General features: G+C 35.4%; 1 protein-coding gene across 4 annotated transcripts in view; it reads right to left on the bottom strand.

The window, feature by feature from the left end:
- The window catches only part of RYR2 (ryanodine receptor 2), a 381,701-nt gene that overhangs the window by 260,189 nt on the left and 99,760 nt on the right, over nucleotides 1-21,752 (bottom strand). For all 4 annotated transcript variants that reach the window (XM_054280079.1, XM_054280080.1, XM_054280081.1 and 1 more), the window contains exon 3: nucleotides 8,687-8,791. In XM_054280079.1, the coding sequence (XP_054136054.1) occupies nucleotides 8,687-8,791 (105 nt within the window). The remainder of the gene's footprint in view (nucleotides 1-8,686; nucleotides 8,792-21,752) is intronic.

Below are 21,752 nucleotides of genomic sequence, written 5' to 3'. Positions count from 1 at the left end.
ATTGGTAACTCCTGGAGGTTGAGCACAATGAGCACATTTCAAGTGGGAGACTCCCCTGTGTAATCTCCCAGCTCCAGCTGCTGAGATCCTACCAAGCTGGCTGACAGGAGTCTAGTTTCTTGCTACACATTACTGAAGACAGAATTAATGCTTTCCACACTGTAGCACTGCTATGCATTTCCTACACTGATAACATTTTTCACCACTCAGCAAAATATTCTTTTAATTTGTTATTATAAGTCATTGAGTTGGAAAAAAGGATCCTTCCTCTTTTAAATTTTGAACCAACCTAGCCAAATATTCAATGAAGCTACCCTTATAAGAAGTCATTACAAGACAAATTGAGATATGGAGAGCTTTCATATATATTATGAGGTGTTTATTGAGTATAAGCAGCCTGTTTAAAAACATTGAATAATTATTATTTCCAATCTCAATATAACTGGACAAAACTAAAAGTTATGTTTTCTTTAATCTACGGTCTTGGGCTTTACAAATAATTCATCTTACAGCTGTGCACATTGCAACAGAGGATACAATGTTTGAGTATCACTTTATCCAGGCCTTGCCTCAGCTGAGAGATTAATGTAAAACTGCACTATGTACAATCAGTAGTATTAGAATTGTAGCAGACAAGAATCATATATAACCATGAACAATTTAATATCTCAAAACATTTTTGACTAAGCTAAAGTCTAAGGTTTTTGTGTTTTCAAACAATTATGCTAACTTTTAAAAAAGAAGTAAACAAATTTAAGACATACTGAAAAATGTCACTGTTTTATGATGCAGCCTTTCACATGCCCATAACCTTTTCAACATCAAATCTTCCTCATGCAAAACGTAGATGAGAGTGTGGTCACTTACTATTTTGTTTCATTCCAGCTTGTTGTGCAACCATTGTACTAAATATTGATTAAAAAAACTCTTCTAAAGACAAAACAATCAAATCCTATCTATTTTATGATATTCACTACTGTAAAGCTAGCCTCACAAATATTAATTCAATTTTCACAATAAAATATTTTCACAATATTGTGAAATATTGATATGTCACAATATGACATATTAATAGATGTAAAGAATCTACTAAAATCAATGTGATACACAAAGCAGGGATGTTGGTCTGAGATGCCTAGGACCCAATTTCCAGCATTATTTTATGTGTTGCTTTCATCAGCTACGGTCCTCAACACATGCATAAATCAGTCCTGAGGTATGAAGACAAAGAAAATAAGAAAAAAATGCAAGTATCAATCACTGCTTAGCTTATTGATTCCAACTGCTTATCTACACTGGCCTGGTTTAAAAACTCAGTGTGTTACTATCTATGCTGAGACATCTGGTAGAATTAACAAAATTAATGGCTTAGGAGACTATCTCAGCTTTATGTAGGACTGAGCAGCAAAACTGAGACTATTCAACATTCTAGAACGCCATCTGAATGTGAGGATTTGGTGGGGTTTATCTTTTCATCATTTTGCATAAATAGCCTTTAGTACATCAATTCCACCTGCTGATTTAAAAAAAAGGGATTTGATTCTGAAGATAAATTTAACTGTATAATTTTCAATTTTGCTGTGCTTAAATTTCATACAAAAAAAAACCAAACTCTTTCAGGAACTAACTGGGAATCTTTACTGAAAAGCATCAGTATGTTGCCATACATTATTTTAACAAGCCATAGCTTATAGGTGGCAGAGGGATAATACCTCTTTTACCTAGAGGTAAAAGACATAAAAACAACCAATCCCCTTCTTTTTTCATCCAAGGTAAAAAGACACACACTACACCCTGAGTTCCTCATTCTAATCTCTCTGCCAGTATTTCTCAGCTGTCCTCATGGCAGCTCAATACATAGAAATGCCAGTTTCAGTGACTTCTACATTGCTTATATTCAGTCAGCAACTTTTAGTCCAACTATTTTCAGTTTGTTCCCTAGGACCACATGGAATCTGAACCAATTCTTGTTTTAATCCTCACTTTTCCATTCCGCTTCAATGGCAGAATTGAATTTGCTACAGTTCTCCCTAAGTTAGACTGCAACAGTGCCTGAGTACTCCACTGAGTACTCATTCCACAATCAGATTTTTCCTTCCATATCCAATGTTCTTCTTCAGATGGGCTGGGAGAACACCCAAAATTATCAAACAGAAAGAAGTCTGCTTCCAGCTCTGAACCTGCAGCTCTCTGGAAGATCAGCCCTCAGGAGTTGATATTGGCATGGACAGTGTCACATCTTCATTACCCGCCACGAGGACAGGATAGAGCTGCCAAGCACAGCAAATCTTCGTGGCATGCAGTATTAGAATAGCACAGCTGCTGGGCAAATAAAAATTGGGGAAAATGCAGCAAACTGCACACTGAAGTGTTCAGTAGATGACATAGCAACTGATATCAATTTGTAGGAAACTAAAAAGGGATTTAACCCTACATTTCATTTTGCCTAAAAGTAAACAAATTTCAGGCTTACTAAGGCAACTGAGAGCAATTTTTTCCCCTGTATAATGAAGTCTAGAAAGACAAATACCAAAAAAAAAAACTTCAAGTTTTCTCAAAAGTAAAAAAAAAAAACAAATACAGTGTGATTTTCTGAATAAGCACTTAAAATCATGTCAATATAAATTCTAGAGAGTCCTAAGCTCTCCTGATGTACTCTAGTACCTAGTTTATCATGTCATTCAAAACAGAAATTGTAACTGCTTATACATTCACCTTCTTGCTACAGGTGACAGGCAAAGAAATCCTTACCTACTTCACTACTGCACTCTATTCTAGTAAGCAATCAAAAAGCTGACACTTGAAGTGAAAGGCCACAAAAGCAGCTAAGGGAAATCCACTGGGTTCCATTGAGGATAAGTGAGTTTGGTCTATCTGTCCTGCTGGAGTCATTAAAACACAATTCCAAAGGAAACACGTTACACTCCAAGTGCAGATGATTTTACCAGCGAGCACTTCATGTAGCATGAAACCTAGCCATTAGCAAAGGAATTGAATGTTCCAAATATTTTGCTGATAAAATTGGGGGGAAAACCCAACAAAAAAAAAAAAAAACCAAAAACAAACAAACAAAAAAAACCAAACAAACAAAAAAAACCTACAGGAGTCTCATACTCCTACATATACCTGAACAAAAAAAAACCAACGCCCATGCATATACCTTGTGTTGGGAGAACAAAGCACAGATCAACAAACAGCAGCTCCAGAGGCCACTGCTCTTTCCAACCTCTCACCAAAATAGATGTCTCTTACTCTACACCCTTCCAATGATATGAGATTTTCCTGTGGATGTATGCTACAGCAATAGAATTGGAATGGTTTGGCACTCACCAGTCTTCTGGTAAACCAGAGTGAAGAGAATGTTTTACCACTGCTAACAACAACTAATGAAATCTCTGTAAAAGACAATTTACTAATAGAGTTTTCAATCCCTCCATTGGGATGGTGCAGTTAAGAACAATCCTCTGTTTGGGATACAAGGGCTCCCATTCACACACAGATGTAGAACACACTGGCATGTGAAAGTAAGTCCTCTACACCTGTATTTATATGTCATATATAAATACACACATATGTATATAGTCTATTCATCAGGTATGGCATGTAAAATATAACCCAGAATCTTCAAATTTCAGTGGTATCATTGATTACAATTATCATGAGGTACTATAAAAGACATAACAAGGTGGAAAAAATAGTATATTATTTATATAATGAGACTGTTGGATATATTTCATAAAACACAGGCAAACCAAGTATAACTCAGCATAATAACAAGAATTCTTTTTTCCAGCCAACACAGATGATAGATGATTTTGTGCTTGTTCACTTACAGAAAAATTTCCTTTAAATGCCAAACTAATTTAATTTCCTGTACCTAGTCAATGTGCACAAAACTGGTTTTTATCTCTTTGAAGTAACAAAAGCATTAGAATAGAATGAAAGTTCAAACTAGCCCCTTTTTATATAAATACTGACAGTAATGGTGTTTGGAATACTCAGATCATCCCATTAGAAAAAATAATTCATATTTAATCATATGAAAAACCCTCTGAAATATTTCAAATAATAGTTAGCAGCAATGGGCTTTATGAAGGTTACTTTACGCTTAATTTTAATTTGCACATCGTGTTGGCAAATTTTTATCTTAATACCTATTTTTCATGCAGCGTGTTTGCTTGAGGATTATTTAAAAAGAAAAACCTTTCAGACAAAATCTTAATCATTTTTGAACTAACTGAGACTAAGCAAATACCTGGCATTTTTCCATGTCAAATATGTCTGGATACCTTTTCTTCTGGATACCCTTTTTTACTGGTTATAGAGCAGCAAAAAGGGAAATAATTCTCCTTGTCATAAAATATGAGACAGGTAACAGCATATAATGTACAGGTCTGTTGCTTAACTTTCATGAAAAAGTCATTTAAATCTCAAAACTGAAAGAAGCCACGAAATTATAAATCACTCCCTTACACCTGAAACCTGGCAGATTCCTTCCCATGTCCTTGTGACACCTTTACTCAGTGAAAAAAACCTGTGCAGAAGGTGCAACAGCACAAGAGCAATTGATGATAAAAGAGAAAACTCTGCTTTCCTTTCCTCTTATAAGATATATAAAGTTAGATCCCTTTCTCCTACCCAATATCCATCATATCTGAAAGAACTATCTAATCCTGTTTCTAATATTGTTCGTATTGTCTAGAAATTGCAGAAGTTGCTGAATTCAAGACCTCTAATGGACAGATGGCCAGGCTTCATTTCTTAAGAAAATTAGGGAAAATTTCCTGGAACTGATTTGATCATGGTATTTAATCACTTTTACTTTAAGAAGAAAGTACTAGATGATAGAGGTCTTGAATTTAGAAAAGAATGATGTGATTTAAATTATTTTAAAAAAAGAAAAAACATCAAACTACCCAAAAAGATAATCAAAGTAAAAAGAATCAGAAGCAAAACACAGTTCCAAGAAGTTGCAATGACCATTCCTAAATTACTCCAGAAGCAATGGATTCACCTTCTCAGGTGAATCACTCTAACTAATGAGCTTTAGTGAAATACAAGGCACTTCGGTCCAGAGAAGGTTCACTAGGAAATAACAACGAGGTCAGAATAGAAGGCCTGAATGCTTTCTATGGTCTTAAATGCTTTATAAAAGCATAAGGACTTCCATCTTCATTTCATGTGTGCTTTTCTAATAATAAAAAGTTACACTAAGAAAATGAGCCAAAAATATTACAAAATAATACCTAGGCTGTAGGTCACCCTTGTTTAGGACTCTGCACCTGTAATTCTGCTTGCCTAACACACCATAGCCCAGACTATGTGATGATACTCCTCATTATACAATTATTTACTATTCCATCTCCACAAGAGTCATCCCTTTTTCCTCATCTATTTCTGCTTTATTAGTTTTTGGTGCTTCCTTCCTTTCCTGCTGCTGAACTGATGAAAGTGGTACATACATGCAGCACTCCACACCCCAGCAAAATATTAAAAAAATACCTGTTTAAAATGAAAAGTGAAAATAATGCTGCCTAAGCAAATAAACTAGGTTGTCATTTTATTTTTGAAACCAAAACCATTCACTACAACAGAGCAAGCCATGAATGTCAGTGTTTTAATAAATTGTCTGAGCTAACCATACTATTTTACAGGGAAATGATGAAACCTCAGAGCACAAAATAACTACTCAGTGCCTAGAAGAAACAGAGCACTACACACATTCTTTCTTAGGAAATTTCAGTGATTTTTCACTATTGCCTTTGTTACTAGCATTTATCTGGTTCAGAAGAGTCAAGTAGGTATACTAAGATGGATCACTGATCTCACAAAGTATGGAAATTTTCATTTTGGGATTCTTGCACTAAAAATGTAGGTATTTATTGCAGAGTAGACCTTGCACCTTTAATGCACACTAATTGAGAAATAGCAGTAAACCCAGTAAGTGCACACATTTATTCTTTCTTAGGCACAAGAAAGCTGCTTATTGTTCTGACTCAAGTCAGCGTGAGATTTCGTTCATAGTACTCAGCCATTACATTACTGCTAACTTACCTGTTATATAACAAGAATACCTATTATATAAACATAGCATTCAAGAGATTACACAACACAAAAGGCAAACCAGCACTCTTATAAGTACAGCATCTTCATGATTTCTAATGCAATGAAAAGTAACTGAGGACTGAAAAGACCTCCTTTTGCAGGATTCTTTCCAATAGAAAACTGAGGTCACACTGAAACCAGTTTATAGCAACAATTTCTCAAAAGATTGCTATATTTTCTTCTACTAAATGAAATGAAGCACTGTTATTTTAATAAAAAGATTTCATGCTTCTCTAGGAAGGCAACAGTGCTTCAGGCAAGACAAATTACCTCGTATCTTAAAACTTTTTTTAACAGTTGCTTCAAACAGATATGAAGCTGTCTATATAAGTACCTGGCCTATGACTTACAAATATAAATGCAAAGTCAAAATTTATGTATTTTTCATAGAAAGCACATACAGATACCAAATGTCAGTTCTATTAATTTATCAGCAAGTACATAGTCATTCATTTTAGTACCATCTTGGCTTTCAGAGACTTACTAAGAAGAAAAATATAGACCTTGAAAACATGACCTTGTGTTCATCTACAAACCATTATTTTCAAGATTGTTGTCCCCTAATATTAGTATATTAATATGCAAGAGACACAAGCAGATTCCTAATGCATTTCTATAGAAGCCATTGTAGTAGAAATTTATTTATGATTTACTGAACACCATCTCTCTCTGTTGGTATAGCTGTATCTTCGGCTAGTGTTGCCAATTAATAGGTGCTGAGAGCACAGTAAACTACTTTGTAAACAGCCAAGAGCCACATGATGACCACACTCAGAACTTTGCTTTATCTTTCCTGTGCACATCTCAGAAGACCTTTGAGTACAGAGCACTGTAGACCAGAGCAGCTGCCCATCAGTGTTATTTAGGCAGGGGTGTAAGTGTCCAGAATTCTGACCTTCATGGTTGTGCACAGAAAACATCAGTAATTTTTTCCAGAAAATACCAGATTACCACCAAACATAGTATGTCTCATCGGTCAATGCGTCCTACAAAAATCTTTTTCTACTCACATCAAGTGCAGAAAATAGTCCAGAACTAGTGCAAATATTCCACCTAAGAACCCTACAAAGCTCTCTTAAGTCTGCCCTGTTCCCAGCAGAATACCCGAGCTCACATTGATCATTCTGCAGAGGTTTGTTCATTCGCCAAAGTTCTCTGGGTGTGCTCTCTGTATTAAAAGCAAATATTCTCCTAACACATGGCCCCAGCACTCTGCTAAAGGCAGTGCATGAGAAAATCTGCAAGTTGATTTTATAATTTAAACAAATGTCTCAGTACTTCATGTTCAAAAAGTGAATGCTTTTTCATTCACTGCATTCTGCCCTATAGCATTACTTTATCACACATTCCCCTATACTCCCTTTAGTTCATGCCCCTGCTCACATCTGTTGGGAATAAACAGAAAGAAAACTGTTGCTCTACTTTACACATGTGGCCATACACAGTTATCACTGTACATCCTGGGGATTTGACTGTGATTTTTGACATTATGCCTGTGTATGTCTGTTCATTTGATTTTATTTTTTTCCCTGTGAATTTGCTTGCTCCTGGTTTCAGTATTCACAAAGTAAGGGAAGAGGGGTTTAAAATTCTGTATCTGCTTACTCTGGTACCACCTCTTCTCTCAGATATGCTTGTCATTCTCTTGTCACAAATTGATCACACCCTGGATCATCCATGGGTCTGCTCCCAGACTTCATTTCCCAAATACCAGTTTCAGTCTAAGTGCCTGGCATTTCATGGGACTGACTACTCTACAGTAGTTTGGTTTCTTGAGGCGTCCCCATAAATATCAGAGGCATGCTTATCTCCTGCCAGCCTTCTTGACTGATGGACTTATGGTTAACACCTACTTCTCTTTTGCCTGTATAACTCCTATGCCTACAGTCACTCTTCCTCAAAAATTAACAGGATTTGAGCTAGAGCACAGCATTCAGATGAACTATAAGGTGCACATGGAGCACTCAATTACAGCATAACAAATCAAATTAACTGCACTGCAGGGAACAATAATTACACTACTATGATTTATTTGTAAATAACTATTTGTTAGTCAAAAAATTAATTCCTATTAGGAATGATAATAATAATAATTCCTATAGGATTTAAGTAATTCCTATATCCTTCATCTTCCAGACTGCTATTTCTTGTCCACCAAGCTCAATAATATTTTATCTTCAGCTTAAAGGTCTGTCGCAGCAGACCCAACCAGCATATATCCAAGTCATTTTAAGACCTTTTGACAGTCTCACCCAATATAGTCAGGAGTGCTCAAAAAGTTTATTTGTTCAGACGAAGTGATCAAGCTTTATATGACACATTATGAGATTCTCAAATTAAAACACCCTTGTGACTCTATACTGACTCACAGCACATTGAAACTGCGAATTTACAACTCTGGCAAGCTTCAGTGGACACTGCAAGTGCTTATAATTTCCAAAAAATACAGACATTCCCATAGCAAAGAAGGAAAATTCAGCACAATCATGCTATAAGCATGTAACAGCCATGAAACCTGTGTTACCATAAGAAAAAAGTACTATTTTGCAAGATAAAGAAAGGTGACTATTTAATAACTTACCCCTTCTGCCTTTTCTTCTGTGTTAGCCAGCATTTCCTGGAGGGCCCGTACTGACAGAGACTGCTCCAGCACAAAGGTGCAGATGGACAAATCAGGTGGAACATTCTAGATGAAAGAGAACCATGAGATCACATTAGTAACACATTTGCCACACTCTCCAGTGGCTCTATTTTACCTCACCATCCATGGATCTGAAAGATCTATTACATCTCTGAGGCTACAAAATCCAGCCACATACTGGGCTGCAACAGTTAAGTTTTAGCCAGTAAAGGGAAGCAATGCTCTGCTCAACATGTGCAAGCTGATACCTGGGCAATCAGGTCCCCTCAAAAAGAAAGAAAGAAACTCTCAATAAAAGAAGAAATCAACGAATTTCATCAAGTTCAGCAGAGGATCTCCATGAATGTCAGGGCTAGTGCACTCCCCCTGTGTGTCTGCAGAGAGGAGGAGAGGGATCTTGCAATTCTCTTTAAAAATCTAATAGTGATTACAGTGGAATAGAGGTAGACTCTTCTTGGATGTGGTCCTTGGAAGGAATAGGAGCAGCAATACAAGTTGTACAAAGAAAATCAGAAAAAAAGACTGGGAGTGGAAAGGCTCCTAGGCAAAGCAATGATGGGTCTGCTTGGACATTAGCACAGGGAACATGTGTCCCAGACATTATGCTCAGATTGTGAGGAAAACCAAATTCAGTCTTTAGGCTATGGTAGTTAGCCAGAGCTCATGATTATCATGAAGGTCAAGACGAATTTTCATAGTAGAAATAATGGACACCAGGTATCAAGGCCAAGCCAGCAGCTTCTAAGCCTTGCAGGGCACTATACTTCACTACAGGCTGCACTAACTGGGATAAAACTAAAAAGTCTTACAAAAATTATTAGTTAACTTGACATGCTTGAAATAAAGATCATTGAACTATTGAAAAATTAATTTCCCAGACTATCATAAAAATTCACATAAAATTGAAAGAAGTTTGTAATAGCAATGTCTAAGTTACAAAGTAGCAAAGTAAAATTAGATTTTATGTGGGGATCTTTTCTTCTGTTAACAGAACATGCAACTCCTACACACCTTTACTTGCCGTCAGAAATTCTTTTTCATCCCTTCTCTATTTTCTTTCCATGTTAGTTGCATATTTTAGGTTAGGAATATTTTTATTGACTGTTGGAATTCAGTTTTTTACACCATTAATTCTTTTGCTGCTAAAGCTGTAAAACTGCACACTTACTCAAACTGTGTACAAAGTGAAGAGGCGACTTCCAAGGCCAAATTGTAAAAGTTAGTTGCAAAATCTTCCCCCCCCCCCCCCCGCAAAAGTTCATTTTCTCAGAATCCCTCACAATCTTACTAGCTTATTATATTTCTGTTCATCCCTACTAAACACAGCAATTCAGGACTGTTTAATGCATAATAGATCTTTCATTATTTTCCAATACCTATATTTCAATGAAATTAATGTAAAATTGTACTTTAAGTTTCAGCCAGATGAAAAGGTTTTAATATCATCTTCTGTTGCATGGGTTTTGACTGACTTATGCAATGATACTTTGGCATGAAATATTTTTTCAGCCAACTCCTTCAGAATCAGGTCTCTCATTATGTCTCAGTGTTACCATTTTTCTTATGTCAGACACTACAACAATCCTTCTAATGGTAAGACTGGGCCAACAAACAACCAATTAGATTGTCTTCAAAACATCCTTGTAATGTAAGTACCATCACAAGCCTTTATGTTACAAAGCAGGAAAGAAAGCACTCAGAGATCTCAGGCTGCAAGGTGCTGCTTCAACTCAGTTAATGTAAGGACAGTTTTCCAGTCTAGAAAGTCTCACAGCATCAGAGGGCAGCTCGCCCTCCAGTCTGCCCAGTTAAACTGACAAACAAGAGTACAAACAAAAGAGAAAAAATGTTCCATACACTGTGCTCAAAAATGAGTCAAGGCTAACTTTTCTGCATCTATAACCAAACCAAGTCTCCTTAACAATATTCCCGCTGTTATTGCTGTTATTTAAAGTAGCATTTTTGCTGGCAGAACATGTCTCACACATACAATTTTGGACATTTCAAATATTTTATATACTCTCCAATATCAAAAATCCTGCATCGTTCCAAACACTGATCAAACCAACATATCTAGGACACTTTTCCTTCATCCATTTCATTCTCCTTTACATTCAAGACAGCCATGAGCACTTCCTTTCCTACCCGTTAAGACTAAGGCATGAAGTCCAGATGAACCCTTTTCAGCTATTCTCATTGCAGATGAGTAAGACACACTTTTTGCTGCTCAGGAGTAAAGAAGGAGAAACATATGATATGTTTTGCTTTAATTAAGTGAAAGAAGTATTGTGTTCTTATAGTCTAGCAAATTGCTAGAGGCAGTTTTTTTTCATGAGGCAAAAGGGAGAGCAAATTATCCCACCTCATCTTCGCTGCATGAGTGCCTGGGTACTTGGTGGCCCTCAGAGAGAAATGTTTTTCCCTTAAGAGCTTTGGAAAGATGCACCTACTGATGCTTGAAGGAACCATGTGATTTAGACCTTCCTCTCTGGCACTTCCTCAGCCAGCTCTGCTCTACTGAAGATCCAACAGGCATGACTGCATCAATCCCAGCACGTACAACAATCAAAGCATGGAAAACACGAGACAGAAGCAGAACTGCCAATGTGTTTAGCTCAGTTAGAGCTCTGCTCATCTCTCTACACTTAATTTCAATGCTGCTGCTTTTAACGCTATGGATTTAAAGAATGAGGCTTTGGGCCTCAGACACAGACTGAAGTTTCCTCTCTTGAATAGCCCCCCTCCAAAGACAGTAATTCCAAGTAATTTTAAAGCTGTCATTTAAATATAACAAAAATTATTCACAAGTGTCTTTTCCATCTCTTCAAAGCATAAAATAAAAAGGAGGAAAGAAACCAGAGTCTTTGCCAGACCTCTGATTATCTATCTTATTTTCTGTCAAATTATCTCACACACAGAGGATGGCATATGAAAAATAAAGGTATTCTGTGGCAGTCTAACATTCTCTGCTGAAAAATATTTTCATGCACAGTATACAGCACATTTTAGTACCCAGCTGGGAAAGCAACTGCATATTCTAGCGGCTGCAAGGAAAACTTGTAGCAATTTGTTTTCAACATCAGGCTATTTTGAGGACAGGTGAAATGTGTTGGCAGGTATTTCAGTGACTGCTTTGCTAGACTATAAACACACTATTAAATAATTAATAATTTTAAAGAAAATATTTTGCTACATGTCTAACAACCCACAAATGCACTTTTAATAAACATCAAAATTACCAAGTTTAACTAACAGTTAAATGGTAATAATACATCTCTATTTTGATAACAGAATACAAACTATAACCCCAAACACTGATCAGCTCAAAAGCAGAGGTCTCATCAGATATAAATAACCATATTGGCAATCTTCAACATTCTTTTCCACCAATTTTCATCATATTTATATTTGCTGCAGTAACTTTTAAAATGAAGACATAGAAAATTAATTCATATTCCAAAGCAGAGATTGGGTTTTTTTGTGACAGAGCACATAATGGTCTTGGACAATCCAGGGAATCTGTACCACTTCAGTTCATATGATCAGTGGAAAATTCTAATAAGCAATGGCAGTATTCAATATGATTTATTTTCAGTTCATTTCTGACACATTTGCAAAATCAGTTTGAATATAAAATATATTCACTGACTTATAAGGTAAATAGTAGTAACTCAAGTTTATCTCAGTATTAATTAAAGCATTACTGATTTGGCTGCCAGTTTATGTTTATATTTACCCTCTTATCAATTTTTCTTTTTAGAAAATCTACTCAGTCATAATTACAGCCTAATATACAAGCAGTTCAATTTTTTTAAATGTTATTACATAAATAGAAATTGTATATTGCATTTCAAAAGGATGCTGAGTACCTCTAGGAGAAAAGCAATAAATTATTATTACCTTTTTCTATTGTTCCTTCATCATGGCTTGTAATAGCCCAATCAGCAAAATTAGAGAGGTTAAAATAAATGTAACAGTCATCTGGAATTATTAAGGCATACCCATTACTGAAGTAATTACTGGATTATTTAGAAAACTGGTTAATTCCTTATTCTTCCTGTCATTTTAAACTACATTTATTGTGGACACTAGTTTTCTGTAGTAATATTTGCATATTAAACCACGCTTTACTCTGTGGGAGGCAGATTTGCAAATTAGATAATCATACCCTTTATTAAAAAGGTGTTTCGAGTAAAGCTTTTGAAATATATTTCAAAATAACCCTATCTGCATTCCAACCCACAGGTGAATCATGGGTACTGGATGTATTAATTATCCTCAGTTGAATTTTCTAGAGATTTTCTATTTACACACTCCAAGGAAAGCAAGAGGCTGAGACACAAAACTCAGTGCTGTTGTCATTACTCTGACAATCACACAGTGCTAACAAGCCATTGGAATGTACAACCTGCTCAAATAATATGTTGCATATAATCTTGTGAATGTAAACTGAACTTCTGCCTCTCATAAATATTAGTACAAGACTGAAGGATAATAAATTGCATCAGCAAACAGAATTCTGTCTCTAAGAATAGGCAGCTTCACCTCAGCTTTACTTGTCTTCCTAGATATTTGCAAGCTTCTTATTTTTCTAACCCAATTCCCAATTAAATGGACTTACAGGCATTTAGTTTTTAACTGCATACTGAGAATTCACACATCAGTGCCTAATCAATCACCTAATTAAGCAGCCTGATGTCAAAAAATGAGATGTGGGTGTTCATAACTCTTTTTAATGCTAGCACATTTACTAGAGGCCTAACCTCAAGAATGCAAGTAGGAGGACTCAGAAAACTCATTTTAGTACAGAATTTAAGCAAAATATCTGTAGTCCTATTTGTGGGAGTACCCTGAAAGAAACTGAACCCATCAGCTATTTTCAAGTTACATTTCAATTTATACATCTCTATCTTTCTGGAAGCCCTTTCTATTTAAATGAGATTCTGTCTGGTGACAGTGATGAAACACACTCAATATAACCAAGGAAAAACTTCTGTTTCTAGGACTCTACATAGAAGGCCCAGCTTTCCTTGTTTTCAAGTTTGTGATTGAAACAATGGACCCAGAACAGAAATATATGGGTCTGACAAACCAAGTCCCATCAGCCAAAAAGAATGAACCATATTCATCAAATCCCAAAGCAGAAAAGACAGAGAATGAATTATGAGCCTTACAGTTTCAGTTCTGTAGAGTGCCAAATAACACTGTCCGCTCCCTAGACCTCCTCTAGGAGCAGTGTCAAACTTTCATGTGTTTATCATGAGCACACTGTGAAGGCTGCCTGGACACCTCCTACAAAAAGTTTGCTATCAGCTGCTTCTGACTATTTCAGTCTGAAACCATCAGTTTCTCTATGAGGCTTTTATAGGACATTCCATCCCAAGCAGTCGTCTCCCTCAAAATCAGAGGAATTTTCAGCATTGAAAACTTTTCATGTTACTCTATCTAAAACTTATAATGTCCTCATGTTTTTGGAAGAGCAGTTTGACAAGGAAGTGGCTTTTTGTCACAAGTACACTTTTTTCTAGGAAAAACTTCAAAAATCTGGGCATGTTTTACTTCCTGAAAAACATCATTTTCACATAGTGAAAAGTTTCTTGTTAACATCTGAAAGCTCAAATGAGTCCTTTTTGCACAGGAAAAATGTTTCAGCTGTTTCAGAGATAAAACTTAGAAAGTGACAGGAGGATAAAATCAGAACACGGACTAGAATTAAAAAAAAAAAACAAGGAAGGAGGAGACAAACACAGGGAAAACCAGCTAGTGATGGAGCTGAGGTCAGACACAAATACACTGCAATCATTCCATTTTCAAATCTTAAAATACAAGACCGCTCCATGCCCTCAGAGGTTTTCTTGAACTGCGTTGGTTGCCTATGCCACATGCTGATCTCCTTGTTAATCTGACCTAAACAACTGACTGTTTTAATTTTCTTAAAATTAAATTTTCTCTGGTCACATATAGAAAGTTCACCATCTTGTCCAGATCTCCAAGTGCAGAAGCTTCCCATAAGGGAAGTGTTAGACTGAATAAAACCAGCAGTGGAAGAAACCTTGATATACTGAGCATACTTTCTGTTGATACATCAAACACTCTTCTACAGTAATTTTTGTCTGATTACAGGAAGTTATTAGTTTTTATTCTCTATGAGTTTGCACAGCAGTGAAGACAAAACTCCTTCCCCACTTTCATTTTCAGAGAGTGAAATGTCATCTGCTGGTCACTGTGTAGCAGAGCTCATTGGCAAAGAAAATTGTGTGTGCCTGAAACTTAATCTGTAAAAACTTGAAGGCATAGAAGGAAACTACTACTTGGGGTTTTTCCTTCTCACAATCTTCTTTAAAAATCCATAAGAAATCGACTTCTACTTAAGATATTCTTACTAAAGTACAATTAGAGTATTTTCCTTTATGCTGAAAACAGAGTTTCATCTTACAATTTTTCAGTTTTTGCTCTTTGGAAATAGCTTTGATCCTGAAATCTGTCAAAGGTCTTGAGGCCATTTTATTAACAGAGCAGACTATCTTAATCACTTGGAAGCTGTAATTCCTGGTAAGGTATTTGCTTTCTGTATAGATTAAGGGCTGCATACATTCCATCTTTAAATGGATAAGAGGCTTTTTCCTCGTACCCTCCATCTCTTCCCTCTAGTCTCCTTTCTAACCTAAGGACATAAGTCCCACATTACTGAGAGCACTTTCCTTTTTATCTCCTTTTTGAAAATTTAAAAGTCTTTGCAAGAGATAGAAGTGATATTAGGTAAGGAGCCATACAACTACACTGCAGCATAGATGGATAAACTTGGTCAATCAGCTCAACTCCCATCACAACATTTGCTGCTGTAGCCAGAAGCTCAGATGAACTTAATTAATAGTGTATCACACTAGTGCAGTGAAAATGTGTTAATTTTTAAGGTAATTAGGAAAATGTCATGCTGATTAATAAAATAAGAAAAGCTCATAGGATCAACACCACTACAGAGGGTCTAGGCACACATCCAAATTAACAAAAGCATGGTTTGTTTATCTTCATATTAATGCTGAAAATTCTATCTTATTATGCTAATCTTATGTGTACAATTCAAAACTTTAACGTTCCCTTTTATTCTCAGAGATAAGGTTGTATTTGTAGCTACTGCAACGAGTAATGGAAAAATCTAGGATGATTATTATCATGGGAGGGTACTGTTGCTTTAGAACCTGGAAGGAAGCACTCTACCCTTAATTCTTGCAGCATCAGAAAGATGACCTTTATAAAATACTATTTTGTCCCTCTCTGAAAAACATACCAGATAGCCAAAAGGAAAATCTTCCTAATCCTTGACCAGATTTAATACAAGCCAAACACATTACAACAGTGATATTTCTAAGTAGCAACCCTGTAACCTTTCAGGATCAAACAAATAGGGCAGACATGCACATGTTTTGTGCCTGTAATAAGTGACACAGCCTGACCTGTGTCAGTGGAAGTTCTTGCCCCTGCATAATAACCAACAGGCCATTATTTGCTGAGATTCTCTTACTGTTAAATTTATCCCATAACTGAAATCTTCACAGTAGAATTTTCACATTTAAAAGTACATCCAAATAACATAAATACTAATCCTCCCAGAATACCAACTGTTATGAGCAATTCATCTACGTTGCAGTAAACATGAAAAACTATGTCTAAGGAAAGTAAAATCTGCTTATTTATCTCATAAATTATTGACTAAAAAACATAACAGACATCAAATTTTAACTTTTAAGGATTTTGTTGTAAGTTTTAACTATTATATTTTCCCATTGTATGTTGCTGAAATCAGTGGTCAACCTGTGTACCTAAGAAAATCAAATATTGCTCAATGGGGCACTGGGAGTTTATGCTCTGATTCACCTCTGACTTGCCCTTAAATGAAGGAAAGGAGATGCATCATCACCTCTCTCCTGGGCAAGACAGTTTAAAATTATATTTTAAAAAAATACATTACCTTAGAAGATATACACATCCACCTCTGAAATGTAAAGCAAATAAATCAGAATCATATCTTGAAAGTTTTTTAGTTAAAAAAAAATCTATATTTAATAATGCAGTTCTTGCAGTTCAAGAGAGACTAGCAGATAATTTGGGCCAGGGACAGAAGGATTTGAAAAGCCCTAAAAGCAAAGACTGCCTGCCAGGAAAATTCCCGGGAATTAAGGACTTATACTGACAAGGTTCCACTGCTGATAAAAAAATGCAATAATACTTTCAGGAATAAATATCTGTTTGGAAAAAAAAGCTCACCATTTATACTTAGAATCTGTGGCTTATGTATCAATGTCTAAGTATATAAAGCACCTGCTTGCCTGGGCATGGCACTACATCTGAACATCCACTGCATGATGCAAAAACAAACACTTGTTTTAGTATACAGCCCTATTAACTACAAAATCAAAAAAAAAAAAAAAAAAACAATTGCAAGAGTAATTTGTCCTTAATATTCAAATTTTGTTCTTTCTTGGTCTAGGGTGCCCAAATATTGCTACTAAGCTGTAAAGATAAAACCAAATGGTGCTTTAAATAATTTTTTACTTATCATTCAGTAACACACAGAACAAACAGCTTCCACAAACTACTGTCTAGACAGAAATATCCACATGCATTTCCCACCTGCCTCAGAAGTGAATTATGCAAGAAGCAATAAAGCAAGAGGCTTAAAAATTTAGATATGGTAAGGACAGTCTCAAGGACCTAAACAACCTGTGGACTTTTTTTTCCTGCTACACTTGAATACATGTTCAGTGAGGAGTATAATGAGGAGGAGTATAACAAGTTCACAGATATCACCCCTCCCTGAGATTATGGCATTCGTTTATATCATTGACCAACCTGGAGTTTCCTCCTTTATCACAGAGTCAAGATCTTCTTTTTCAAAATTTCACATTCTGACATCAGAAAAAAGATAACTACAGAACTTTGCAGACACCTATCACACACAAGCACATATCATTTTCTAGATGGTTCTAATTTCAATTTGCCAATACCTTAACTTTCAACTACCCAGGGAAAGAGGTTTCACTCCCTTACACAGGTCCCTGTCTATGCTGGGGTTTAAAATGACCTTTCAATTGTCTGGTATTGGTTTATTTTCTAAAAAAAAGACAAAAAAAATCCACATAATTGTAAGTTCTTCAAAATAACCAAAATTCTTTTTCATTAATTTTTCTAAGGATTTCTCCTTTCAATAGACAAAAAAAAAATAGTAAGAATTATGTAGACAGGTATGTGTATCACCTCCGTAATAAACTGGCCAGAAACATGCAAGACAAAAAGGAAATATTTTGCCAATCTGAGCTAATGAAGACTTACATTGTCATTATTCTATGATGCATTCTTCAAATGTATCAGCCCAAAGGGGCTTAATTTATTGTTAGTGTACTTCAGATCAACCAAATCAAATATCAAATATGGCACTCAAAGCTTATTAAGCTTTATTCTTAAAACAGCTAATCAAATTAGGCATGCTTATTATTTAAAAATAAGGCCTTACTGCAATTTGACTTAAATTTCTATTGGCCTTTTTATTTGCTAATACTCAATCAACTTACACACACTAGAAAGAGAAATTCTGTATTGATGGGCTTTCTAATTTATTGAATAATGGGCACTCAAATGGTTTCTTAGAAAGTCAGTTCATATTTCATATTGCACTGAGCAGAATATTTGTTTGCTTTTTGGGACCTCTGTCCAAACTTCTCATGCAAGTCCTGCACTAGCCCTGTTTCTTTTTCTCTCACAGTACTCAAAATGTCACAGATTTGCAATTTTCCTTCATGTAGAAATAGCTTGTCCCTGCTGTTTCCTTTAAAGATCAATACATACCTTGGCTGTTTAAAGGATCTTAAACTATCAAAAATAATTCATCCTACATTATCTAAAGCTATTTGAACAACTCTTGAGTTTGATCTGCAGTTCTGTCAATTATTGCCTTATCGCCAGCTGTAAACTTTGTACTGCGCAAATATAATTGGTCAATACTAGGAGAAACACCAAGAAAACCTGAAATTCCTAAGTCCCTGTTATCATTAAAAGACATTTAGATGTGGGATAGAAGCAGAGTTTGAAGTATTAAGGGAAGATTGTATCAGATGTTTGAAATTAGCCCAGTGACAATAGTTTCCTGATTTTTAATCACATGTAAAAAGTGAGTGCTCATGAAAAGGCAACACTTTTGTGCAAGGTATCTTTGTAAGTATGCCAAGAGTACAAATACCTGGAAGAGGGAATAAATTTCCCACTTCTAAATGTATTCTTTATATCTAGTAGGGAAGAAAAAGAGAACTTGGAAGGAGTTAAAGCTCCATAAAATCCATTAGCATTATTCACATACTCACATTCATCTCTATTACGTACAGGTTTTCAAACAAACAGCAGACATTCAGCAGTTATTGAAAAACAATTAAACACTCAGGAAAAGCAGCCTGAACTGTAACCTTGAGCATTTACGCATAATCTTCAGGAGTATAATAACTTATTTTACCATCTCGCCTGTGTTTTTTTAATGCAAAATAAAGCAACTGTTCTTTTGTTTGTGAAACCAGAAAAAGTTAATCTTGTATTTGTATATGGTAACCCAACAGTCAGCACTAGGAAAGTAATTAAAACGACTTGCATTTGGGTTTCAAACACAGGGTCACAAAGCATACATCTTCAAACTCCAAACTACTTCCACTTGCCCAACTTCCCTCATGCAATTCAGACTATTTATAAACTAAAACTCTTAATTTAATGATGAAAATATTCTTTTTATGATAGCAAACTACAGCATTCATCAGTTACTACAAAAGCACAAATAATCTTCCTCCTTTTTCATGGGGAAGTAAACAGGAGGCAAAGTTTAAAATCTTAAAAATCACAACCCAAAAGGTCTGTCTCAAAACGTCTTAAGAAATAAACAAAAAAATATTTTATACTCTTTTTTCCATTTTGTTTCAGATATGATCAATATTAGATACCTCAAACACAGATTTACTCATTAATAGGCCACATTTCTTTGCCCTTATTTCTGAGAGCCCATTGGGCTAAGATTATTCGTAGGAGTCTGCTGAACCAAATTTAGACTAACAGCTCTTAAAAATACTGAGTACAAAGTAGCAATACCATGACTTAAAGTGCAAAGAAGGTACAAAGCTAATTTGGAACTGCTGTTTTAGACAAACATTCATCTAAAAAGCTTAAAATAAGCACTTATACTTTTATGTGTTCTTAGCTTGAAACACAGATTTATCAATGTTTTTTCCGGTTTTCAGATGTGGAGCTACGTATCAGTCTAATTAAAACTCAAATGACTGCTTTGTAACTACTCTGCATGTACTAATGAAGTACATTTCCCTCCAACCCTTCAGAGAAAATATTTAAAATGCTGACTCCAGGGGACTTGGCAGAACATGCCAGCTGTGTAACCTTGTGATGTTCAGTTTCCCAGGGTAAGGCAGCAAGCCTGAAGCTTCTGGGGTGAGATTGCACTGAAAAGCCAGCACTCAAACTTGCATCAGACATGAATGTACCCAAATAAGAACTCCTACCTCAAAATATTTTTGATTTCCTCTATATATCACTTATTTATCTTTCAAGGACTTTCTTATTGTATTTTACTACAGTTACTGCATTTGGTGAAGACAAGTTATCTGTTTGTAGCCCTTTACATATAGTCCCAAGATTATTAAAGAGTCACAAGGTTTGTATACTAAATGGGGGAAAAGACAAACCCAACCATCAGAACCCATCAACTGTGCACTTGGATGAAGGCACTGCTTTGAACAGACTGTTCAAAATGCAAATAGATAAACCGATCATGCAACGACAGCAACTTTCCTTTTTATTAGGAACTGAGCTAAAAATGTTAGGACTCAGAAAATAAATCACAGCAAACTGGCAGGCTTTTAGAAGCCTCTAGAAACTTACCAAACCAATTACAGGACTGTACACCACATATCTGACTTCATCTGATCACAGCGCTTGTGTTACAGCCATACCTCAGACAAGATTTTTCAGCACAATATCTACTTCTTTTTACATTTTAATCTTTAGGTAATAAGATGCCTAAACAGTTACTGGGATATACAGTTATAAAGGAAAACTGATTTAATAGGATTTTTCAGGTTTTCTTCACTTATTTTAGACCAGAAGTGGAATTCCTACATCTGTTCTACAAAAAAAAACCAAAAAAACAAAAAAACAAAAAAACCACACAAATGAAAACAAACACCAAAAAACCAAAAAAATCCCCTACAAAGAAAAAAGACCCAAAACAACCACATTATATGTGGGTTTGTAAACATTTAGGGTTTGTTTGTTTTTAACATACATTTAGATAATGATGAAAGTTGCAAACCACATTTCATCTGGAGAAATTACAACTCATGTTTTGTTCCTTAAATTTCATAAATTTTATAACTTTGGGCTAAGTTTCTTGAATGGATGGTCTATGTCACTAATAGTGTGAACAACTCACTAATATTTTAAAAATGAGATTTTGAAATCTTTCTTGCATTGTTTCATTGACAACAGACATGATGCGTGCATAGATATCATTTGTACTATCCTTTCATTCAGTGCCATCACTTGGAGTATTATCATCAACTAAACTGACCTACAATATTTGATTCTATCTTTCAGCTTTTGTCTCTATATGTTCAGATTACATGTCATGAACTCTAGCAGCATATTTAGGAATTCAGAACTTTCCTTTGGAGGTGTTTTTCCAGGTCCTTTATCGATTACAGTGGTACATATTTCTAAAATACATTTTGACTAGAAAATCCCAAGTACACAATACATTTAAAGCGTTATAATAAAACTCCATGGGTTCCAAATAACAAGTATTAAGCATTCAGGGTTATCCCCAAAACCAGAGAACTGGCCTATAAAAATGTCTTTCTTTTAAAAATATTAAGTGAGCGAGCATCATTTAAAAATAAACTCTTTTCCATTCATGAATGTAGTTTGAAGATAGGAAGAGTTTTAAATTCGTATTTTGTAGCAA

Source organism: Melozone crissalis, unplaced genomic scaffold (genome assembly GCF_028551555.1).
Source record: "Melozone crissalis strain CALT ecotype California unplaced genomic scaffold, PUWL_Pcris_2 ptg000027l_1, whole genome shotgun sequence".
Lineage (NCBI taxonomy): Eukaryota > Metazoa > Chordata > Aves > Passeriformes > Passerellidae > Melozone > Melozone crissalis.
This window is presented reverse-complemented; position numbering and strand designations above follow the sequence as displayed.